This window comes from Octodon degus, unplaced genomic scaffold, assembly GCF_000260255.1.
Source record: "Octodon degus isolate 3935 unplaced genomic scaffold, OctDeg1.0 scaffold00001, whole genome shotgun sequence".
NCBI lineage: Eukaryota > Metazoa > Chordata > Mammalia > Rodentia > Octodontidae > Octodon > Octodon degus.
The window spans coordinates 37,659,556-37,681,504 of NW_004524577.1; the positions used below are offsets into that span (position 1 = coordinate 37,659,556).

The following is a 21,949-nucleotide window of genomic DNA, read 5'->3' on the forward strand; positions in this document are numbered from 1 at the left end:
AAAAAAAAAAAAAAAATTAGAATGCCATAAAATAACTATTAGAAATTCAGGTTGAATCTTCAAAAAGATTAGGGTGTTTGTTTTACTGCTGTAAACCCTTTAGACTGCGTGTGGCTGCCACCTTCAAATTGGAAAATCTTGATTTGAAATTAGTGATTCAGATCATCATTTGTGCCTTTTGCTGTTATCTTGATTTCCTACATTTACTTTAATAACTGTTGGGAAGTGTTTTGAACTATAAGCTGGAATACGTTTATGAAACTAATTTCATATTCAAGTTAAATTGTGCTTTCCAGATATTTCCTTTGGGGGATAATTTCGAACGCTTCTTTTAATCACAGTGAAAGAACAAATTACAAAGAATGTCCAAGGATAAATTTGATGGTAAAATTTTTCCCTCAAGTCTGTGTGATCGACAGTACTGTACTTTTCTCATAGATAATTTTAGTTTTATTAACTACTACTGATACCAGCTAATCTAATATAGCATATTCTTGAGTAACTAGAAGTGTTCTTGTTTTTATCAACTGTAGTGTTTTCAGTTTCTGTAAAATTTTCTTCTATGAAAATTTGGCATTTCAGTTAAACTTTTTGTTGATAAGTACAGCATATACCTGTGGAGTAGATGGTACAATATCCAGTATGGAGAAGGAAACAGGCTCAGGATCTAGATTTTTTCCACCTGCAAATTTTTTGTTCACAGCTGTGTTGACATATTTCCAGAGAATCCAGGGCTATACTTTGGTTTGGGAACTTAAGTGCTACCCATCAATTCTGTATGGGAACAAGGAGGACTTTTTTCCTCTATCAACAATTTCAGAGCTTCCCATTTTAACGGGAGTCAGAATTCTTTGGCCCTAGCACATTTGCAGCTTGGCTCCCAGAGAAAGAAGCATGTCTTCTCCATTTCTTTGATTGCAAAGGCAGTATTATCAGAGTTGAGATTTCTTTTGAGCTTTATTATTTTTACTCAACAAAAATTAACCAGTTTATCACCTGTTATAGGAAGTCAGAAAGATGCGTAAGTTGTCATCAGGACTTTCAAAGGGTTTTAAAAATTGGGTTGACAGACGTGTGAAATATTACTTGGATACAAAGCAGCTTTAATTCAGTACAGAGTGATGCAGAAAATGTTATACAGTATAGATGTTTAAGCTGAAGAGTGGTCACATATGAAGATTGGAATAATTAAGGACTTACAGAGGCTAGCCTCAAAATTTGGGTCAGACTTGCATAAAGGGGGAAAATGAGGGAGCCCATTCATAAGCTAGCATGGGCCGCATAGTGTACGTAGAAAATATAGAATATAGTAAGATGAACCACATGTGGAAAGGGCCCAAGGCATACTAATGCCATAGCCATATATACTTAGTGCCTATTTTGTGCCAGTGTTTTGGATGTTTTGCTCATAGTAATGTATTTAATCCTTATAACCTCATGAGATAGAATTTATTGTCCTCTTTTTCAACAAAGGGAAGCCCAGGCATGGAAAGGTTAATTTAGTTTGCTAGCTAATAAATCGATCCTAACTTTATATTTAGATAACCCAGCTTCAAAATCTGAAGTCTTAACCATAATATATAACTTTCATACAGCGTGCTTGAGTGGCAGTGAGTAGAATAATATGACCATATCAGAAGGTCTTTCAAAACACCAACTTTATTCTTTTGCTTTCTTTCCTTTTCTTTCTTTTTTTTGAAACAGGGTTGTGATATGTAGTTGAGGCTGCCTTGAGCTCACTTTGTAGCCCAGGCAGGTCTCAAACTCACAACAGTCCTCTTACCTCAGCCTCCTGAGTGCTGGGATTACAGGCGTGCATCACCATGCCCAGCTTTCCAACTCTTTAAAACCAACTCTTGGGCTGGGGTTTTAGCCAGTAGTACTTACAACCCTGGGTTTGATCCTCAGCAGAACAGAAGGAAAAAAAAAAAAAAAAAATTACACTGTTCCTTGTGTGTAAGGTGCCTCAAAATATATTAGGTTCTGAGCATACCAAGTCATGTAAATAATTACTGTGCAACATAAGCCTTTTTAGAGAACTACACAGAAGTTCATGTGGAGCAGAGATGTTGTGGGGGAATGATGTGGGGAATTTCACAGATGTTTGACCTGGATTCTAAACAGTCAGTAGAGCGAAGGAGGTTCAGGAGGGCATTGACTCGGGAGGAGGGGGAGTGTAGTGTGTGTAAAAGCACAAACTCTGAAAGAACAGAGAGTGGTAGAGGAAGTCTAGTTTTTGTTATTGTGGCTTGAGCTCAGAGTCTAGGTCAGTGACAGTGAACCTTTCAGAGCTTTCATTCATAACAAACAATGGGTTGTGGCACAGTTGCCATAGGTTTGCCACCACTGGTCTAGATGACGCTTTAAAGGTGAAATTGACTTGTGCCTGGAATACAAAGGCCAAGCAAAATGGGGACCTTAAATATTTGCTTTGCAGTTGGAAGACTCCAGAAATCATTTCAGTACGATTGAAATACACATCGGGTTGCTTACAGTTCTCTCTAGAAGTATAGTGAAGTAGTGGCCTACCTCAGCCTCCCGGGTGCTAAGATTACAGGTCCATGCCATCATGTTCAGCAGAATTTTTAAAAATTTATTTATGTATATATTTACTTGCAGAGCTGAGGCTTGAACACAGGACTTCCTGCATCATAAGTAAAGGTTCTACCACTGAACTATACCACAGTTTTTTCTTTTAGGAATAGAAAGACCTGATTATTTATTTATTTATTTGTTTGTTTGATACAGGGTCTCACTATGCAGCTCAGACTTGTAATAATCCTCCCCAGTGCTGGGATTGCAGGAATGTGGCACCATACCCAGGGTTCTGGTACCAGCGATAAAATCTCAGTCCTTGCACTTGCCAGGCAGGTGCTTAGACCACTGAGCTATCTCCCCATCCCTATTTATTTATTCTTAAGACAAGGTCTTGCTAGTACAGACCTTGTCAGGCTGACCTGAGCTCACTCTGTAGCCCAGGCTGGTCTCGAACTCACAGCCTCTGGAGTGTTAGGATTACAGGCATGTGCTTCTGGCTAAAGCTAATTTTTAAGTTCTTAAATAGCTAAAATATTTGACATTATTATTCTGAGCTTTTGAGGAAGAATGACACCTTTACCTAGTGTTTCAGAAAAGCTCATTTACGAAGGTGTTCCAAGTGCTTGGCAGAGAAGAAAGAGACTAGAAGGAGGAAAGCTGGTTATAAGCAGGAGGTAATCACTTCCCAAATTAGATTTGTTGTAAGGATAAGTGGGAAAGATACTGCGGAGAGAGTCCAGGTAACATGTATAACTGAGAAAAGCTAAAATGTAATGAGCAGAAAGAGAATGAGGGACTCTAAAAACAGGCGAGAAGATGATATGTAACTAGAATTAAAAGAAAGGTCAAGCCAGAATTCTTGAAATTATGTGTTTGACGGGAATAGTTGAAAAGTAGGTGCCACGTACTTTATCTTTGGGAGCATTCATAGCTAGGAGATAAAAGCTAACAGGGAATTTATTAGTCAAGGAGACAGGAAGGTGGATAAAGGCATGAATCACTGTATCATGTGGTTACATAGGCTCCAGAAGGGGTTAGAAATTCAGAACCAGCCTAATCGACAGTGTGGAAGGCTTCACGAACACTGGTGATACTGTCCCGAGGCTTTAGGCTCTACTTCCGTTTATTCTGTGGCCGTCTAGTGTATTTTGTGAGATGTAGTGAGAAATATGTTAGCTGATTGATGAAGAATAAGAAAATTACATCTTAATTTACAGTTTAGAGTAGATTTTTTCTTTTTCTTTTTCTTTTTCTTTTTTTTTTTTTTTTTTTTTGACACAAGTTCACCCTGTACAATTTAGGTTGGCTTTAAACTCACTATGTAGCCCAAACTGGCCTTATACTTGCAGTGAAATTCCTTGCCTCGACCTCTTAAGTGCTGGTTATAGGCATGTGCCTCCATGCCCGGCAGATTATTGTTTTAAAGCTACATGTACACATACATAGAGCAGGAACTTCATTTCTTTTAACAGAGTAAATCTTAATTTTAGTCTGCCTCATTAAAATTTGAATGTTCTGCTTCCAGATTTTTAGTAGTCAGTTTTTCCTTTGCTCTAAAGGAGCTTGATTCGGTCATTACTTCTGAGTAGTACATTTCCTACTGGTGTCATCTGCAGTTAAGTGTCTGAGTTGCCAGGCTGGGCTAGAACTTGTGATCCTCCTGCCTGAGCTTCCCAGAGAGCTGGAATTGCAGGTGTTCACCACCACACTTAGCTCATGTGCTCTTTTTGTTTGAAGGTTCTGTCCCCTGTACCTTCTAACCTCTTATACTAGCAAAGTGAACACAGCAGAGCTGTGCTTGAGATACAGTGGCTCAGGTTGGCAGATTGGCATGCTGGGAATTTGTCATTGTTAATCTTCATTGGTAGAGTCAGAAATTATGTACAGCTCATGTTTATGCTGTTTTCTCTGTCTAGAAAATTCTTAATTTTATGGCTGGATGCTTCTGACCCCCATTGGAATTAAGTATTCTCCATATTCTTCCAGTACATTGTACAGTTTTACCTTCCTAAACTTTTGAGGGTAGGAGCTCTTTGACTTGTTATGTTTGTTATGGCTTATGTCTGGAGCAATGGTGAGGACATGTGTGTTTATCCAAGTACTCTCAAGCCCTTTTTGTTGGCCAAAATAGCCAAAGATAATTAGTGAAAAAAACTTCTGTAAGCTCATAAACTTGTCCCATATTCTTTTTCAGTATGCTTACAAGTCTGCTTTTGCATTTAGTTTCTTAATCTGAAGGGAACTGTGAGAACGTGGACGTGTGTGTGTGTGTGTGTGTGTGAGAGAGAGAGAGAGAGAGAGAGAGAGAGAGAGAGAGAAATGAAATGAGCCTCTTTTTTTGTTCATGAAGCTGATTGTTATGGTTTGTGTCTAGTTGTCCCCCCAAAGCCTCATGTGGTCATTGGGGCAGCGGGCTTCTAGAGTCTGTGATTAATTTGGGATCCAGTGCTAGGGTTATGGGTGTGAATGCTGCTGAGGTGATGGGTATTAGTGTTACACCCTCCCTGGGGTGGATAGCCTGAATACAATGTGAGGAAGGGAGAGAGCCTTGCTTTGCCTCTTCTGCTCCTCCCTTTTGGCTCTTGCTGTTTCGCTGTTTATCGGCAGCCATGAACTGCTGCCCCCATGTGCCCGTCTGCCTTGGAGTCGGCTGATTTATGGACTGTGAGCTAAATAAACCTTTCCTTCCTTAATTTTGAGCATCGGGTATTTTATCCCAGTAACGAGAGAAAAGTAACCGAGACACTGATTGTCCCCATAGCATTTAACAAACAGTTCATTTCCCCAGTGATGTGAGATGGCTTTTTAAAATTGGGTACTAAATCATTTTCTTAGTTACTTTCTCAGCACTCAGACACACTACCCTGCCCCCACAGCTTCGGGCAGGAGAGGTTTCCTTTTGCTCATTTTCAGCCTCTACTCAGTTGGCTCCAAGACAGGATGGCATGGAGAGGGCCCTGGAGGAAGAGAAGCTGTTCGTGTGGCAGTGGGGAAGCAAGCGAGTGAAGGAAGGAGCTGGAGCTGGGGTAGATCTGCTTCTGGCCCTCCCAGGGATCCACCTCTTCCACCCAGCCCTTATCTCTTAACAGCACGTCAACTAAAATCCCCCCATAATTGCAGTCTGTGATTACATAAGGCTTTGAAAGGACATCTGGTACAAACCACAATATTCTGCCACAGCCCCCAGCCCCCAAAAGACTCCTGTACAGCTCTTTATGCAAAAGGCAATAGGCCCGTCTCTGAGTCACTAGAGTCTTACAATGTCAGCATTGCTGAGAATTCTGTCCTTAGTCTTCTCTGAGTTCTAAGGTAAACTCTTAGCTGTGAGCTAAAAGTAAGTACTAAACATATTTACAATATTACTGTAAATACTAAAATGAAGTTAAAAACACTGCCTATGTACAGTGGCTCAAGGTAAACATTTCCATTCCTAAAGTGAGGAATAGGAGATAGAAACCAGTGTGACCAAAGCAAGAACAGAACCCAGTAGGAGTTAAGTCCTGTTTCTCTGCGCTGCGGTGAGGTGTGTACTCTGAAGGGCTTGTGCAGTTCTTCCCCTGTGGCCTTGCTGGCAATTGCAGCCCTCATTCCTTCTCTCTGGCCTGGGCTTTGCTCACTCCTCGTGCCTTTCCCAGATGTTCTGCATTCCTGGCTTCTCCATCTCTGTGGGGTCACCACTGCATTTTCAGCTTAACTATCATAGCATCACACACTCCCTCTCAGACAACTTTGCCTGGCCTTAGGCCTTCTGAAATCTGGGTGGATAGATACCTTTCTGACCCCAGAGTTTTGTATTCTGCCTGCTTGTAAAACCAGCACTGCGTAGATGAAGCCAAGGTCCACTACCAGTGTGAGCAGAAACCAGGCCTGTTGCCATGGCTCCAGAGGCCCTCAGATGCCCAGAAGGCCAAGCACTGTGAACCAAATCCCAAGGAGTCCATACCGTAAGAACTGTTTTGAGCAGTGTGCCAGAGCTCTCTCATCAAAGAAATTTCCAACTGGTATGAAGGGTGGGTCTTGCTAGTCCTGTGGTGCCTGAAGCAGTGGTTTCTATTGTCCTGTTTTGTTTTAAGATAGGGTCTCTATGTAGTTCAGGCCAGCCTTAAAATCATTATGTGGCCTTGAAAGTTCAACCTGGAATTTAAGGGGATAACTCCTGGTTCAGCGTCCAGAGGGCTAGGACTACATACATGAGCCTCTGTGCCTGGCTAGGAACTTGGCTTTTTCATCTTTGCTGCCACCTTCACGCCAAGGGACCACCTTTGTAAGGGCTTTCCAGCAGTTTTGCTATTTGCTCCTGACAGCAAGCACTATTCATGCTACACACTGAGCATTGGACCACCTTGAAATTTCCTCCACCAGATTAGTCTGTCACCCTTACTCTCAGTCTCTTTCAAAGGCTCAAAACATGAGCAAAATGCAGACCTGTTTTTGCCAGAGTATAACACACACACCTGGCCTGGAGTCAAACTGCCAGTGGAGTTCTATCTGAAAGCTCCAGAGCCTGGTCTTTACTATCTGCCTTTCCATGGCATTCTGGTCTTCTGAGTTCCAAACATAATCTCCCGTCTAGCTGTGCTTCTAGCATCCTCAGGCTGCTTCTCCAGGATGTCAAAACCTCTCCCATCTTCTCCTGCAGACCAGTTCCAAAGGCTTCTGAGCACCCAGGGAGTAGTCACAGCAGCAACCCTACTGCTCTGGTACCAAAATCTTAGTCACTTGCTTGTCACTGAGACATGATACCCAGCATCGACAGCCTAAAGGATGAAAGGTTTATTTGGGCTCATAGTGTGTAGACGTCTCAGTCAATAGTCCACTGTCTCCAAGGCAGGACGGTGTAGGAGAGGGATGTGGAGGTGGAGAAGCTGCTTGTGGCCGAGCTGTGGGAGAGCATAGAATCAGGGCAGGACCCGAGACTTCCTTCTGGGTCATGATGCACCTATTCCATTCAGATCCCCCTCTTAATAGCAGATCAGCTGTAATAATGTCCCGTAATTCAGTCAGCTCCCCAAAGCCCACCTGTGATTCCATGGGAGTTCAGGGGCCATCTAGCTATAAATCGTATCATACATTTACTCACTCATTTATCAGATGTGGTCTCACTGTTTCCAGGCTGACCTTGCACGCCTGTGTCCAAGCAGTCCTCCTGCTTCAGCCTCCCCATAGCTAGAACTACACACTCAGCTTATAAATTCTTACACACAACTCAAAAGTGTTTGAACTACAGTAGCCCACCTTTATCCAGAGGGACATGTTCTAATTTCAAGGATCTCTGAAACTGTAAATATTATCAAGCTGAATATAAGCTAACTATTGCCTTATCCATGCATACCTGTGATGAAGTTTAATTTATAAGTGAGGCATAGTTTAAAAATCAACAATGATTAAGAGTAAAAAATTATAACAATATAGCATACTAAAAGTTATTTCAAGCTTTGGAATTATTTCTGGAATTTTCCATTTAACATTTTCAGGCCTTTGTTAACTACATATAACTGAAACTGTTGAAACTATGAGTAAGAGAACTCCAGTACTGCTTATATTCTTAGGCTAAATACTAGTTAAGTTTTCAAATTTTGATTTTGTATTCAAGCCTGTTTAGACTTTTCTATACAAAAATAATAGTTTGACAAAGGTTTTGTTATGTAATTCTTATTTAATTTGGTGTTCAAATATTTGTGCAGTTTGTACTTCAGGCCCAGATTGAGTAACAGGGTTTACCCTCCTTTCTGAAACAGCCAAAATAGGGAAAACTAAAGGGCATCAGGTGATGAAAGGTGGTGGTCTCGAAATACAAGAAACAAATGAAGTGAACAGTATGGTTCACTTGAAAGTTGTCAAGCCATGAGATGGGTCCAGGAAACTGCAGGTGGAGCCCAGGAGGTTCTCCTGCATTGAAGGAGGTGATACGGGAGACTGGGGTGGCTAGACTCCACCAAACAGTTACTGGAAGGGGAACTGTGCAGAAAGAGAACTCTGGAAAGGTTTAGAGGTCCCACCTAAGTGTACAGGTGAATAATGATCATTGTGTTCAAGTAAGAAACCAAGGAAGAGCTGGGAAAGACCCTCCTGCAATGCAAGGAAGGATTTAATAGGACCTGGCATTCCCAGAGTCTGTGATAGTGCTCGTTCTCACCAGGCAGATTAGAAAATATCTTGATTGGAGAGATACTAGAAAGACCTGTATTATAGTTTTAATGAAAACTGTAAACTAACACTGAAAGGCTCAACAAAGTCCAGGCCCAAAAAATACGAAAACTGTGCCAAAGGACATAGCAATCAAATTCCTCAGTTGCTCAATTGATAAATAAGGAATGTCATACAAATCCAGAGAACAAAAAGAGACCTTTCATACCAAGAAATAAAGAAAAGGATAACAGTATAGTTGGGTGGGATGGTACACCTTAATCCTGTAAGCACTAGGAGGTTGAGCCGGGAGGAGTGGGAATCCAGGGCTGGTCTCAGCTGCCTGGTAAGTTCAAGGCCAGCCTGGACCACATAAAACAAAAACAAAACAAAAGGATAATAGCTGATGTTTTTAAAAAATACACACAGCACATTGGCTTCAGGATTTGTAAAGTGGCTGTATCAAAACAGTGTAGTAGTTGTAAAAGGAAAATAAAATGAGTGGAAGAAATAGAGCAGGACTTGGCAAACCCCAGCCCACCTCATTCACGAAGTATTATTAAAAGACAACCCCCCCTCGTGTTTATTCTCTGTGGCTGCTTTCGTGTCACAATTGTGCATTGGTAATTCTACCAGAGCCCTACCCCAAAAAGCCTGAAGTACGTGTTTTACCTAAAAATGTACTCACCCTTGGAATTGAGAGTGGTCAGCTGTGCTATTAATCCTTTTCTTTATTCCTTATATATGTGGACGCTGTTTTTTAGTAAAGTGCAAAAGCATTTTACTTAAGAAGAAACAGTGTTTCCAAAACATATAGTGCTGGTGGAATTAGCAATTCTGAATTGAATTCCTTCTTCATATCATATATATATATATAATTTTTTTTTTTTCTTTTTTTGGGACCAGGGATTAAACTCAGGCCCTTGCACTTGCACTTGCCAGGCAAGCGCTTAGTCTACTGAGCTACCTCCCCATATTAATTTTTTAATATTTTTCCAAATGATTTGGAAAAATAAAATTTAAAGTTATACAGTTTGTAGAATAAAATAGAAAACTTTTGACTTAGGACAAAGATTTCTTAGATATAGTTCATTAAAAATTAAATATTCCGGTATTAAAACAGAAATGTTAAGAAAATGAAGAGTTACTATGCCTGTGATCCCAGCACTGTGGGAGGCTGAGATAGGACTCCAGGTTCAAGCTCAGCATAGGCAATTCAGCGCAACTTAGACCCTGTTTTTACATTTTTTAAAAAGGGATAGGGACATAGGTCGGTGTAAGAGTATTGAGTTCAATCCAAATTCTCTCTCTCTCTCTCTCTCTCTCTCTCTCTCTCTCTCACACACACACACACACACACACACACAAACACAATTGAAGAGATAAGGCTTCCATTGGGAGAGTATTATGTCTGAATCAATTTTCAAATAAAGGCCTTACATCCAGAATATATTTTAAAATATTAAAAATTCAGTAATGAGAAAACAAAAAATCCAAATTAAAAGATAAGTGAAATATTTGAGCAGACTCATTGCCAAAGAGAAGACAAAGCTAAACTAAAAGTACCCTTGCAAACTGGGCATGGTGGTGCAAGCCTATAATCCCTTCCCTAGGAAGCCTGAGGCTGGATGATCGCTGGAGAGGTCAAGGCCAGCCTTGACTACACAGAGAACCCCGGATCAGTCTGAACTTCAAAGTGAGGGTGTTCTAAGAAACCAGAGAGAGAGGAGAGAGAGGGAGAGGGAGAGGGAGGGGAGGAGAGGGGAGTGGAGGGCAGGGGAGGGGAGGGAACATTTACCAAAGGGCCTAGTCATCCATACACTCATGAGCTACTGTATTCAGAAAAAAAAAAAGAACTTTTTTGATCCGACAAACAGATTGAATGCTTACTATACTAAGTATGACTGTAGATTTAAGGAGTATAATAGGGAACAGGACAAATAATTTCTGCTTCATTTGCCGAAGTTCTATTTTGGTAATTCAGACAGTGCATTAGTTTCCAATGACTGCTTAACGAAGTACCATGAACTGGGTAACCTAAAACAGCAGATTTGTGCTGTCGGGGATCTAGAAGAATCTTTCCTAGCCTCTTCCTCCGTGGTAATAGCCAGAAGTCCCTGACATTCTTTAGCTTGCAGCTGCCTGGCTCTAATCTCCTCTTTTGTCACATGCCTCTTCCTGTCTTTGTTCATATTAGGACAGGCTATACTAAAGGCTCTCACCTGTGCGCCCTTAGGGTATTGTATCTGAGATGGCTCTTTTGCAAATAGGATCGTATTTTGAGGTACTGGGAGTTAGGACTTCAGCATACCATGAGATGGGGGTATAATTCAACCCATAACAAAAGTAAGCCAAGTAAGGTATGTGTTGTTTTAGAACAGAGGTTAGCAAATGGACCTGTATACCAAGTTTAGCTTGCAAATAAGTAACATTTTATTGGAATACAGCCCTGCCCATTTGTTTGAACATTGTCTCTGGCTGCTTTTATACTTCAGTGCAGAGTTGACTCCTTGCAATAGAGAATTTAAGCCTGGCCCTTCATGTAAAGTACTTGTCAGCCTGCTAGAGCCAATCTTAAGTGCTATGGGGAAAAAGATAGGAGAGGGGAGCAGAAGGAGCAACCCGGGGCAGTTGGAAGAGCTCGATGAGGAAGGGATTCGAGCAAAGGCTACCAGGAGTCAGTACGTGTGCTAACTTCTGCATCCAGTGTGTAGTGGTAAGAGAAGAAAGCAAGTAACAAGACACTCATCACGTTTGTGATCAGATCTTTATGAAGTGTGAAAGTAGGTATTTAAACAAGGTAAAATATCTACAGAGCACACTGCAGGAGTGTCGCCCCCAGTGCCAACACGCTCATAGCAGTCATCTCACAGGGAGCATTCACATGACAGTTTTCTCCTTTCTTGAAAATTTTAGAATATTTTAATAAGTTCAATTCTTTACTTAAGTTTTAAAGTATTATATTTCAAAAAAGAATCTGAATTACTTCATGCTAGTGTGAACCCATGCCTGAGCAAATCTTAAAGTGAATTTTTATCTGTATGCATAGAGTATCTCTGTACTCACTGACAGTTTAAGAATTAGTGGCTTTAACTTATTGCTAGAAGGCAAAAGGTATGAGTCTCTTTTAGAATTGCTTTTATCATATTCAATAGAATGTCCCTTGCTGGCATTTCATAGACATTGAGGAGATTTGGGTTAAGCATGGCTGACCTTAATGTTTGCAATTGTGGTGTCAAAGCGTGATCCTAGGTGGTTGTGGTTCTGACTACTGAGGCGAAACAGGAGGATCACTTGAGCCCAGCAGCTGTGACCAGTCTGGGCAACACAGTGAAACCCTGCTTCAAGAAACCACAAACTCACATCAGCATGAGGCTATTTGAATAATCCTACACCTGTATTTATGGATGGATTTTATTCTTAAATTAGGAAATCTCTAGAATGGTATACCTTGTGCAAACCTGACAGTCTAGTATTAGACATGGATTTTTTTTTTAATGTATTTAGTACAGGGTTTACAGGGTCTATAGTACCTCACTACACAGATCAGACTCATGTGATGCTCCTGTTTTCAGCCTTCCAAGTGCTGGGATTAGAGGTGCACGCCACCATGCCTAGTCCTAATCTCAGTCTCAGCGCACCCCAGGGGTGGGGCTGGCACAGCTAGACAGGGATTTTAAAGGTACATATGTAAAATATTACCCAAGTTAATTCTTGAAACAAGGCTCTTCTGTCTTTAGAGCAAGACCAAATCAAAAGAACATGACATTTGGTGGCAAAATACTTAAGTTTCAAATCCCTGCCCTGTTATGTAAAAATAGTGATTTGGGTAAGTACCAAATGTTTGGTTTTTTCTTTCATAAAAATCCAGTAAATCTCTGCCCCATCTATTTGGTTCTCTAGAATGTTAAGAGAACTAAGTAAAACAAGTTACATAAATGAATTTTGTATGCACAAAACAGTACCCAAGTATTAGTTACAATGAATTCAAAATTGGTATTAATGAAAGAAGGAAAGGGACTGGCCAGAGCTCAGCGGACTAAAGCACCTGCTTAGGCAGAGCGCAGTCGCCAGGGTCTGATGCCCGGCCTGCCATGCTGGCCCTGCCCCCAGGGCACACTACGACCTTGATTGGGTCTGAGCATGGTGGCACGAGCCTATAATCCCAGCAGCTAAAAGGAGGCTGAAAACAGGAGGATTACTAGGAGTCTGATCTACATAGTAAGACCCTGTAGTCCTTGTACTAAATACATTTGAAAAAAAAAGAAAAAGAAGGCAGATTGAGAAGGCAGATGTTGAGAAGGCAGATTGATCTAATGGAATTTGGGAAAGTGTAGAAAATTTTGTGAATAATTATTTTCATGGTTGGTTAATATAAGTATGGCCAACTTTTTGCAAAATTTATTTAAAAGTACTATAAAATGTAACAGAAATTTCCTGTCCTAATACCTCAGCTTACTCAGTAGATGAAAGTTTGCTTTCTTTTTTCCAGTTAGAGTTCATATATTCTTCTACAATTATAGCAGTACTCTTCATAATAATGAAAGTCATATTGATACTCTTCCTCATGGTCAGTATAACTTTGATGTTTTATTTGTGGCATTTCATTCTGTTCTTGGATTAAATTAAAAAGAAAATGGACATAAATTGAAAACATCACAATCATAGGCAGTAAAAATAGTTTATAAAGGGCAAAGTTATTAAATAAATAAGTTGCAGTCTTCTCTGCACTGCATTTTCTCCTACTTGGGAAAGCCCGTGGAAATGAGAATGAACACCCATAAGTTGTCTTGTAGCTTATTTTTTTAAGTAAATTATAAATGTTGTTTTAACATCAATAGTAGCAAATTACTTGTGACACATCTTATAGCTCCTTTCCACACTATTATGTTGATCCACCACCCTTGAGGACTGCTGTAGAAGAATCACTCTGTTCTGAGATGAACCTTGCCTATATCTGTGTCTTAGGTTTGCATAAAATATTCCTTAAGAAATGAGAGAGGGAGCATCTGTGAGCTTCAAATTGAATGTCTGTTGACAGCAGATCAAAAGGAAGGGAAAGATTAAAAAAAAATGGCAGTTCTGTCCATTTTAAAGAGATAAGCACCTGCGTGAGGCTAACTACAGGGCACATATTACTTTATAAAGGCGCCTGCATCTCCATCTCTGAGATGCTGCTTCCGCACATCTCAGCATCCCTCCAAAAAGGAAATCCACAGTTCTGACCTTTGTCACAAAGTAAATTTTGCTTATTTATGACTTCATATTGGGAGATGATGCAGAATGGACTTCTGTAGGTCTGGGTTCCTGTGATATTATGGGAGGTCCATTCCTATCTTGAGGTTCTTAGAAGTTGTTCTTATTCATCACTGTGACTCAGTTACTTGAATGTGCCACAGTTGTAGTATTTATGGATATTTGGCTTTTCTTTTCAACTTTTTAATTCTTGTGCTGAGGTTTGAATTTAGGCCTACACGTATGCTCATCGTGTACTCTACTATTGAATCACACATCAGGATTTTATGAAACATCATTGTGCATATCTTTTGGAAAAATGAAATGCTAATTTGTTTTGGCTGTGACCCTTGGTCTGTGCAGTTTTTGTTTCCTTAGCATTGAGGTCTAATTTATTCACCTGTTGGTAGTATTCAGTCTGATGGGAAACCATGGGTCTCTCTGGCATTAAAGTCCTGACCGCCCTTTCCCTAAGCTGTCTCTGTAAAGGTGCTGGAAGGTAGAAGTGTTATCTCCTCAGATATTAAAGGACTGATTTGCTTGCAGCTGTGGAAGATCAGGGTAATACTTTCCTTGAGGCAAAGGGCTGGAATGCTTCCTGCTCATTTCTATTGATGTAGGCTTCTTAAGCACAGTCACCTGACTCTTCACAGCCCTCAAGGAAGTGCTGGTACTTTGCTGCTGCTAAGAGTAAAGTCTTGTCTTTGATTCAACTCTTATCTTCTAGTAGTGTAGTGAAATGTGGTGTGGTGACTTATTAGCTAAAAAGTGAAATTTCAGACCTTTGCAGTTGTTTCTGTTGCGTTGTTTTGGTTTGGGTTTTGCTTTTTGAGACAGGGTCTTGCTCCATACTTCAGGCCAGCACTGAACTCACAATGTAGGCCAGGCTTGTCTCAAGCCCATGACAATCCTCCCTGCCTCAGCCTCTCAAGTCCTGGGATCACAGGTGTGCCTTTGCCATTCTTGACACAATTTAATGACTGTTGACAAATGTATAAAGTCTACAGTGCCACCACAAACAGATCAGAGTATTTCCATCACACTCAACAGTTCCTTTGTGCCCCTTGTCTGCCTCAGCTCTAGGAAACCTGGGATCACCTTCCTGCTGCCTGAGCTTTGCCCTTGTGAGGTTGTGTCTGAGCTTGTGTCTGAGGTTTGTTGTTGTTGTCTTTTTGAGATAGCATCTCACTATGTAGTTCAGGCTGGCCTTGAGCTCACTTTGTAGCCCAGATTGGCCTTGAACTCTCCTTGATCCTCTTGCCTCAGCCCCCTGCGTTCTGGGATTATGGCAGTGTTTCACCATGCTCAGCAAGCGTTTTTGGTTTTGGGTTTTTTTTTTTCCCCCTTTTTACTTTTTTGGACTCTAACTTTGGGCCTCCCACTTGACAGGCAGGTGTTGTACTGTTGAGCTCCATCTCCAGCCCATGTCAGGTTTCTTAATGTTTTTGAGATTCATTCACATGTACATATCAGTATTCTGATTGCTGTTCTACTCTGGATATGCCTTGGTGTTGGTATTTATCTGTTCTTTCACAGCCAACAGACATTTGAGTTAGTTCTGGTGTGATGTTATTGTGAGTAAAGCTTCTGAGCATTTGGTTGTTTCTTTATATGGATAGATATTTCTGTTTTTCTTGGGTACCTTCTTGGGAGTAGAAATGCTGAATCTTCTGGTATGCTTTTAACTTGGTACAGAACTGCCAAATTGTTTTCAAGAATGTCTGTATAATTTTTAATTCCTGGGGGGGGGTTGTTTGTTTTTTTATTTTTGTATTTTAGGGAAGGGTCTACAGGGTGGGTGTTTAGGGTCTCACTGCTAGATCAGACTCATAGTGATCCGCCTGTTTACAGGCTCCCAAAAGCTGGGATTACAGGTACACACCACCACACCCACTCTCAATTGCCTTCTCAGAGTGCCCCGGAGGCAGGGATCCAACCCCGGCCCCTGTGCCTGCTTGCAGGTGCTGTAATCTGCTGAGCTATTTGGCTGGCCCTCTGTTTTTATTTTAAAGAGAAAAAAATAGCAAAATAGTTTCAAAGCAGATTAGTAGGAGAGTTATAATAATACACTGTGTGTTACTGTCTTCATACTAGCTATTTAGAGTACAAGATATAGGCGTGGTATCTTGTCCAAACAATACTAGTACAAACCTTTTCAGTGAACTACAAGAAACTAGCTGTATAATTATCGGAAATATCTTGTGTATAAATATATTTTTTACTTTACCCTTTCTTCCTTTCTCCTCTCCCCATCACAGTTTGTCTTTTCTTTTGGACACTTTCCTCCCAATTTACAATATCTAGTGTTCATTTTGGATCTTATTTGCTCATTCAGTTTCTCACACTAGTGAGACAATATGCTGTTTCCACATATGGGTGTGATGTATTTCACTTACAAGTGTGGTCTCAAGTTGCATCCATTTACCTATGAAAGTCACCAGTGTATCCTTCTTTATGGCTGAGTAAAGTACTCCATTATAAAAAGGCCTCGTCCTTTTTATCCATTTCTCACTTGATAAGCATTTGGGCTGTTTCCAAGATTTAGCTATTACAAATTACGCTGCCATAAACATGGGTATGCATATATTGGTGTGGTATGGTGCTTTAAATTCTTCTGGGAAGAGCCAGAAGGGGAATAGTTGGGTCAAATGGGTCCTGTAATCCTAGTTTTTGAGGAATCTCCATGTTGGTATACATAGTGGTTATCCCACTCTACACTCCCTCCAACAGCAGAGAGGGACTCTTCTTTTCCCCATCACTCGCCAGCATCTGTTATATTGATTTTTTGATGATAGCTGTTCTTTCTGGGGTGAGATGGAATCTCAGTGTTGTTTTAATTTGCATCTCACACATGATCAAAGATATTGAGCATTTTTTCGTGCATTCATTTGTCATTTGTATTTCTTCACCTGAAAAATGTGTATTCATCTCAGATGCTCATTTTTGGATTGGGTCTTTGAATATGATGGGTCTGATTTTTTTCAGTTCTTTTATGTGTTCTGGATAAAAGTCCTTTTCCTGAAGGACCATGGCTGTAATTTTTTCTTTTCACTGTGTTGTTGGTGATTTCTTTTATTATGCAAAAGATTTTTAATAAGGTGAGATCCCATTTGGTGATTCTTTGTAATATTTCTCTTGCAATGTAGGTTTTGTTCAAGAAATCTCTGCCTACATGTATGTCTTCAAGATTTCTGTTCTATCTTACAGTAAATTTAGTGTTTCTATTCTAATATTTAGGTCTTTGATCTATTTAGATTTTAGTTTAATGCATGGTGATAGGCATGGGTCTAGTTTTAGTCTTTTGGCATATGAAAAGATTAAAAATGATTTTTCCAGCACCATTTATGAAAGAGACTGTCTTTCTTCTAGTGAACATGTTTTTCTGTTTAAACTTTAATCTCTCATTTTGTGTGAGCTTGAAAGTATCTTTTATACATTTTAGCTTTTTGTGTTTCTTTTTCAATAAACTCATCTTTTTTGGCCTGGTTTCCTACTAGGTATTACAATTTTTTAGAAAATTGTAGGCATTCTTCATCTATCAGGTCATGTTTTTGATAATGCTATGAGTTACAAACATATTTGTCAAGTGTATTCTCTTTATTTTTTTTGTCAAGTGTATTCTGAGTTTATTTGCAGTGAATTTTACCAGGCAGAAATCTGTCTGAAGATCTCAATCTCATAGTTATTTACTAATATATAGGCTGGCTTCACATAATAAAGATTTTTTTTTAATTTAAAGTTTAAAATATGTTTTCAAGAAGTTCCATACAACCATAACTTTAGTGGCAGAAACAAAGTACTCTGAAGACTCGATTTTTGCATTTTTCTTAAAAATATGTTTGGTACAGGGTCTTACTATATAGCTCGGAGTTGTAGTGATCCTCCTGTTTTCAGCCTCCCTAGTGCCGGGATTACAGGTATACACAGCCGTACTCGGTCTTGGTGGTCAGCCTCAGCCTGAGTGTGGGCTGGCGTGGCATGTGGTGCTAAGGATCAAATCCTGGTCCCTGCGCCTGCCTAAGCTTAGTCCGCTGAGTTGTCTCACCGGCCCAATTTTTGCATTCTTGTAAGAATTTTACCACCTTTTAGAAAATAGCTGTGCAGTAGAAACAGAACTTTGTTTTAGTTTATGTGTAAGAGAAAAATATTAAATACTATTGCATGTGTCTGTTACAGAAATACCTATTCAAGATGATGCTGCAGATTTGGGTCGTGCAAGCTTTGGTTGTTTTCCTCACCACTGAGTGTATAGGTAAGACTCACGGAGTACCCTTCCTTCCAACTCCACAAATACACGTACAGAATTTTGCATACTTAGATATTAAGCATATGTTTGCTATTGAGTTGTTTTTCTACATGAGAAAACTGAAACCCATACAGAGTGGGTAACTCAAGAATTGGTTGGCCAGTGGCATTGTTTGGGGAAATCTAGCATACATATGTGGACACTGAGGCTAGAGAGCGAGAATAGAGTCATGCCAAATAGTTGGGACTTTTATCTTGATCATCATATATATAGTTACTAAACAGTAAAGAACATAATCATTTTAAAACCTTAACTGTAGTAATAGTTGTGTAGGGTAAACTGGATCGATAGAGGTCCAACTAGGAAGACATTATGGCCCAAGCATCAGCATCCTGATAGTACTGGTACCAAGAGGTTGGTAAACATGCTAAGAATGTAGAACCTAGAATGGATGGTACTTCTGCAAGGGGTAGTGTAAAAAACTGTTGAGTCTGCTGAGGCACCAGCATGTACTGAGTTTCCAGCTAGTGGGGGACATACTGTTCATCCTGTGCTGCCCCCAGTTTCAGCTTCTGAGGGGTGGAGGTGGAGCAGGAATGGTAGAGAAGTCAGAGATGTATATGGTTTAATGGTGGCAGTTTGCTGTCGGGGCCTCCAGGTGGTACACTGATTAACTTTGTGTCTGGTCTAGATAGCTGAATGGGAGTGGTGCTGTTGGCAGAGATAGAGAGGTAATTTATTTTGAAAGAGACTATAGTGCACATAGTTTTAGAAACATTTACCTTAAAGTAACTATGGGCAGGGCCAACATTACCTTCATGCCAAAAATACATAAGAAAAAAAAAAAAAAAGAAGCTGTGCATGGTGGTGCATGACTCTAATCTCAGTACCCAGGAAGCTAAGTTGAGAGGATTGCCTGAGTTTGAGGCCAGCCTGGGTTACATATTAAGCTCAAGACCAGCCCAAGTTGCATAGCAAGACCTGTCACCAAAGTAGTGCTAGTAGTCGTCATGGTGCTGCTGCTGGTGCTGGTGGTAATAATATAGAAGTTCAGTCCTCAGTTTTGGAGAGGAGTGCTAGGGTCCAAACTCTAGGTCTCACCATGTGCTAGGCAAATAGTCTGCCAGTGGGTATTAGTACATACATACCTCAGCCTATTTTATATTCTCAGAAATGTTGTTCCTTTGCAGGTCAACTTGTGGAGTTGTGTGGTGTTATCAGCCCTGAATCTCCAGTTATACGCAGTGGCTCTAATTTCACTGCATTCTGTGTGTTAAAGGAAAAATGTATGAGTGTTTATGATGTAAATGCTTCTTACATTATCTGGAAAACAGACCATGTTCAAGTTCCTAAGGAGCAGTACACCATCATCAATACAACAACATCCAGTGTCACCTTTACAAATATAGGTTTATTAAACGTTCAGCTGATGTGCAACATTCTCGCGTACGGACAGATGGAGATGAGTGTCTATGGAATCAGAGTGCGCACCGGCTGTAAGTTTTGTGTTTTTCTTATGTCAGGGTTTGTCGTGACTAGAAGTACATTTCTTCTATATATGGTTGTTACAGGGTCTCAGTGCACAGCTCAGACTCAGTGATCCTCCTGTTTTCAGCCTCCCTGGTGCTGGGCTGGCACAGCATATGGTGCTAACAAACTATGGGCCTAATGTGGATTATCAAATCTGTACATTGCCCAAACTTACATGATTTCAGCTTTTGTTTTTCTTCTAAAAGTGTTTGGACCTTTAATCCCACTACTTAGGAGGCTGAGACAGGAGGATCACCCTGAGTTCAAGGCCAGCCTGGACTACATTGTGAGTTCAGTGTCAACCTGAACTGTGGAATGTACCAAGACCCTAACTCAATTAAAAAATAAAGAAAAGGTTTGAGAAAGCAGCATATAAATGAATTATTTTTGTGTCTGTTTAATTGCTTCTTACTAACATATGTAAATACTAGGTTTTTAAAATATACTCAGTGGAGAAGTTGTTGCTCTTTTTATCCACTTATGAAAGTTGACTTTTATCTAAAAAATTAATGTAAAACAAAATAGTAATAACAGTTATGATACAAATATATAATTGCTGCCTAAAAAGAAGTTTAGGAATTTGAATGGAAATTAACTTTTTAGGGCTGGGGAGATAGCTCAGTAGAATAAACACTTGCCTGGCAAGTGCAGGGTCCTGAGTTCAAGCCCCAGTACCGCAAAGAAAGAAAGGAAGAAAGAAAGAAAGTTAACTTCTTAGTCACCAGTCTTTCATTGGATATAGTTTTGTTTGGGTTTCTTTTTGGCTATCTAACTTAGATATGTTTCAGGTGGTATGTAAATTCAATATTAATTGTGAATATAGAAGTTTTTAAAAATAATTATTTCCTTTTAGTTCCTCCAGAAAAACCTAAAAACCTGACTTGCATTGTCAATGAAGGGAAGAAGATGTTGTGTCAGTGGGATCCCGGGAGGGAAACACACCTGGAAACAAATTACACTTTAAAGTCGGAGTGGTGAGTGGTTTTTAAGTTTCTTCTGTGTTGGATTTATTAAACTAGACACTTTTGCCAGAACTTTTATGTTGCTAAACAGTACTGTTGAATCTAAATTTTAGAACATTTAAAATTTTTATTTTGGAACGTCTCAAATATCCACGTGGAAGTACCAAGAATTATATAATAGGGCCCGTGCTCCGCACCGCTGCCTTCAACAGCAGTCGGGCCCTGACCTGCCTGCGTGCTTCAGCTCTTGTCCTGAAGAAACTCTCATTTGTATCCCATCCTTAGTACCTAGCTCTAAAAGATGAGGGCTCTCCAAAGTCATAACCTACTCCACCGTTAGCCGAAGCATTTTTAAATACTGTAATATCAGAGTTTTAGTTAGAACAGTATAAATTTCCCCAGTTTGAATTGAGTTCCAAAGAAACTATACATTGCAGAATTTAGATTTCTCAGAAGTCTCTCTCTGTCTGGGATTTGGGTTTTTTTTGTTTGTTTGTTTGTTTTTGGAGGGTTTTTGAGATAGTCTCACTGTATACTTTAGGCTGGCCTTAAACTCACTGTGTGGTCTAGGCTAGCCTCAGACTTGCAATGATCCTCCTGCCTCAGCCTCCTGAGTGCTAGGATTACAGGTGTGCACCACCACACCCTGCTTTTTATTATGGTTTTTCGAGACAGGGAATCACTGCGTAATTCAGACTCAGCCTTTGACTCTTCACAGAGACTAAGGTGACCTGGAAACTCAGTGCCCCTCCTGCCTCAGCCTACCAAGTGCTGGGATCTCAGGCATGTGCCACTGTGTCCAGCTCAATTCCTTGTAAATCTCTCTTAAATTCTAAGTTTTTCTCGCTGTTCTCTTTGTATCCCCCGCAGGAATTCAGTTTTTAATGTAACTTATACAAGGGGTATGCATACTGTTTTATTTTTTCTGATACTAAAACTGAGCAGTGATGTCAGGTGTTGTCAGCCTCACTCATTTTTTAATAAAGTTTCCTGTCAGTGATTTTTTTTTTTTCCTTTTCTGTCTTTTTGTGGTACCAGGGGTTGAACTCAGGCTCTTGTACATGCTAGGGATGTACTCTAACCTCAGCCTTTTCATTTTATTTTGAGAGAGGGTTGACTGAGTTGTCCAGACTGAAGTCAAACTTATCATCCTTCTGCCTCAGCCTCCTGAGTAGTTGGAATTACAGGCATGCGCTACCAGTGTTTTCCAAGCCTAAAACTGTTGAAAGAATTTTCCAGTGAACACTCATGCATCCCGATCAGCCGGATACTCCAGTTAACATTTCACTGTTTACTTCATCACCTTTGTCTT

General features: G+C 40.2%; 1 protein-coding gene across 2 annotated transcripts in view; it reads left to right on the top strand.

Moving 5' to 3' along the window:
* Positions 1-21,949, top strand: part of Il6st (interleukin 6 signal transducer) — a 51,075-nt gene that overhangs the window by 1,048 nt on the left and 28,078 nt on the right. For both annotated transcript variants that reach the window (XM_023708849.1, XM_004623089.2), the window contains exons 2-4: positions 18,076-18,151; positions 19,336-19,641; positions 20,529-20,649. In XM_023708849.1, coding sequence (XP_023564617.1) covers positions 18,091-18,151; positions 19,336-19,641; positions 20,529-20,649 — 488 coding nt within the window. In that variant the 5' untranslated portion in view covers positions 18,076-18,090. The remainder of the gene's footprint in view (positions 1-18,075; positions 18,152-19,335; positions 19,642-20,528; positions 20,650-21,949) is intronic.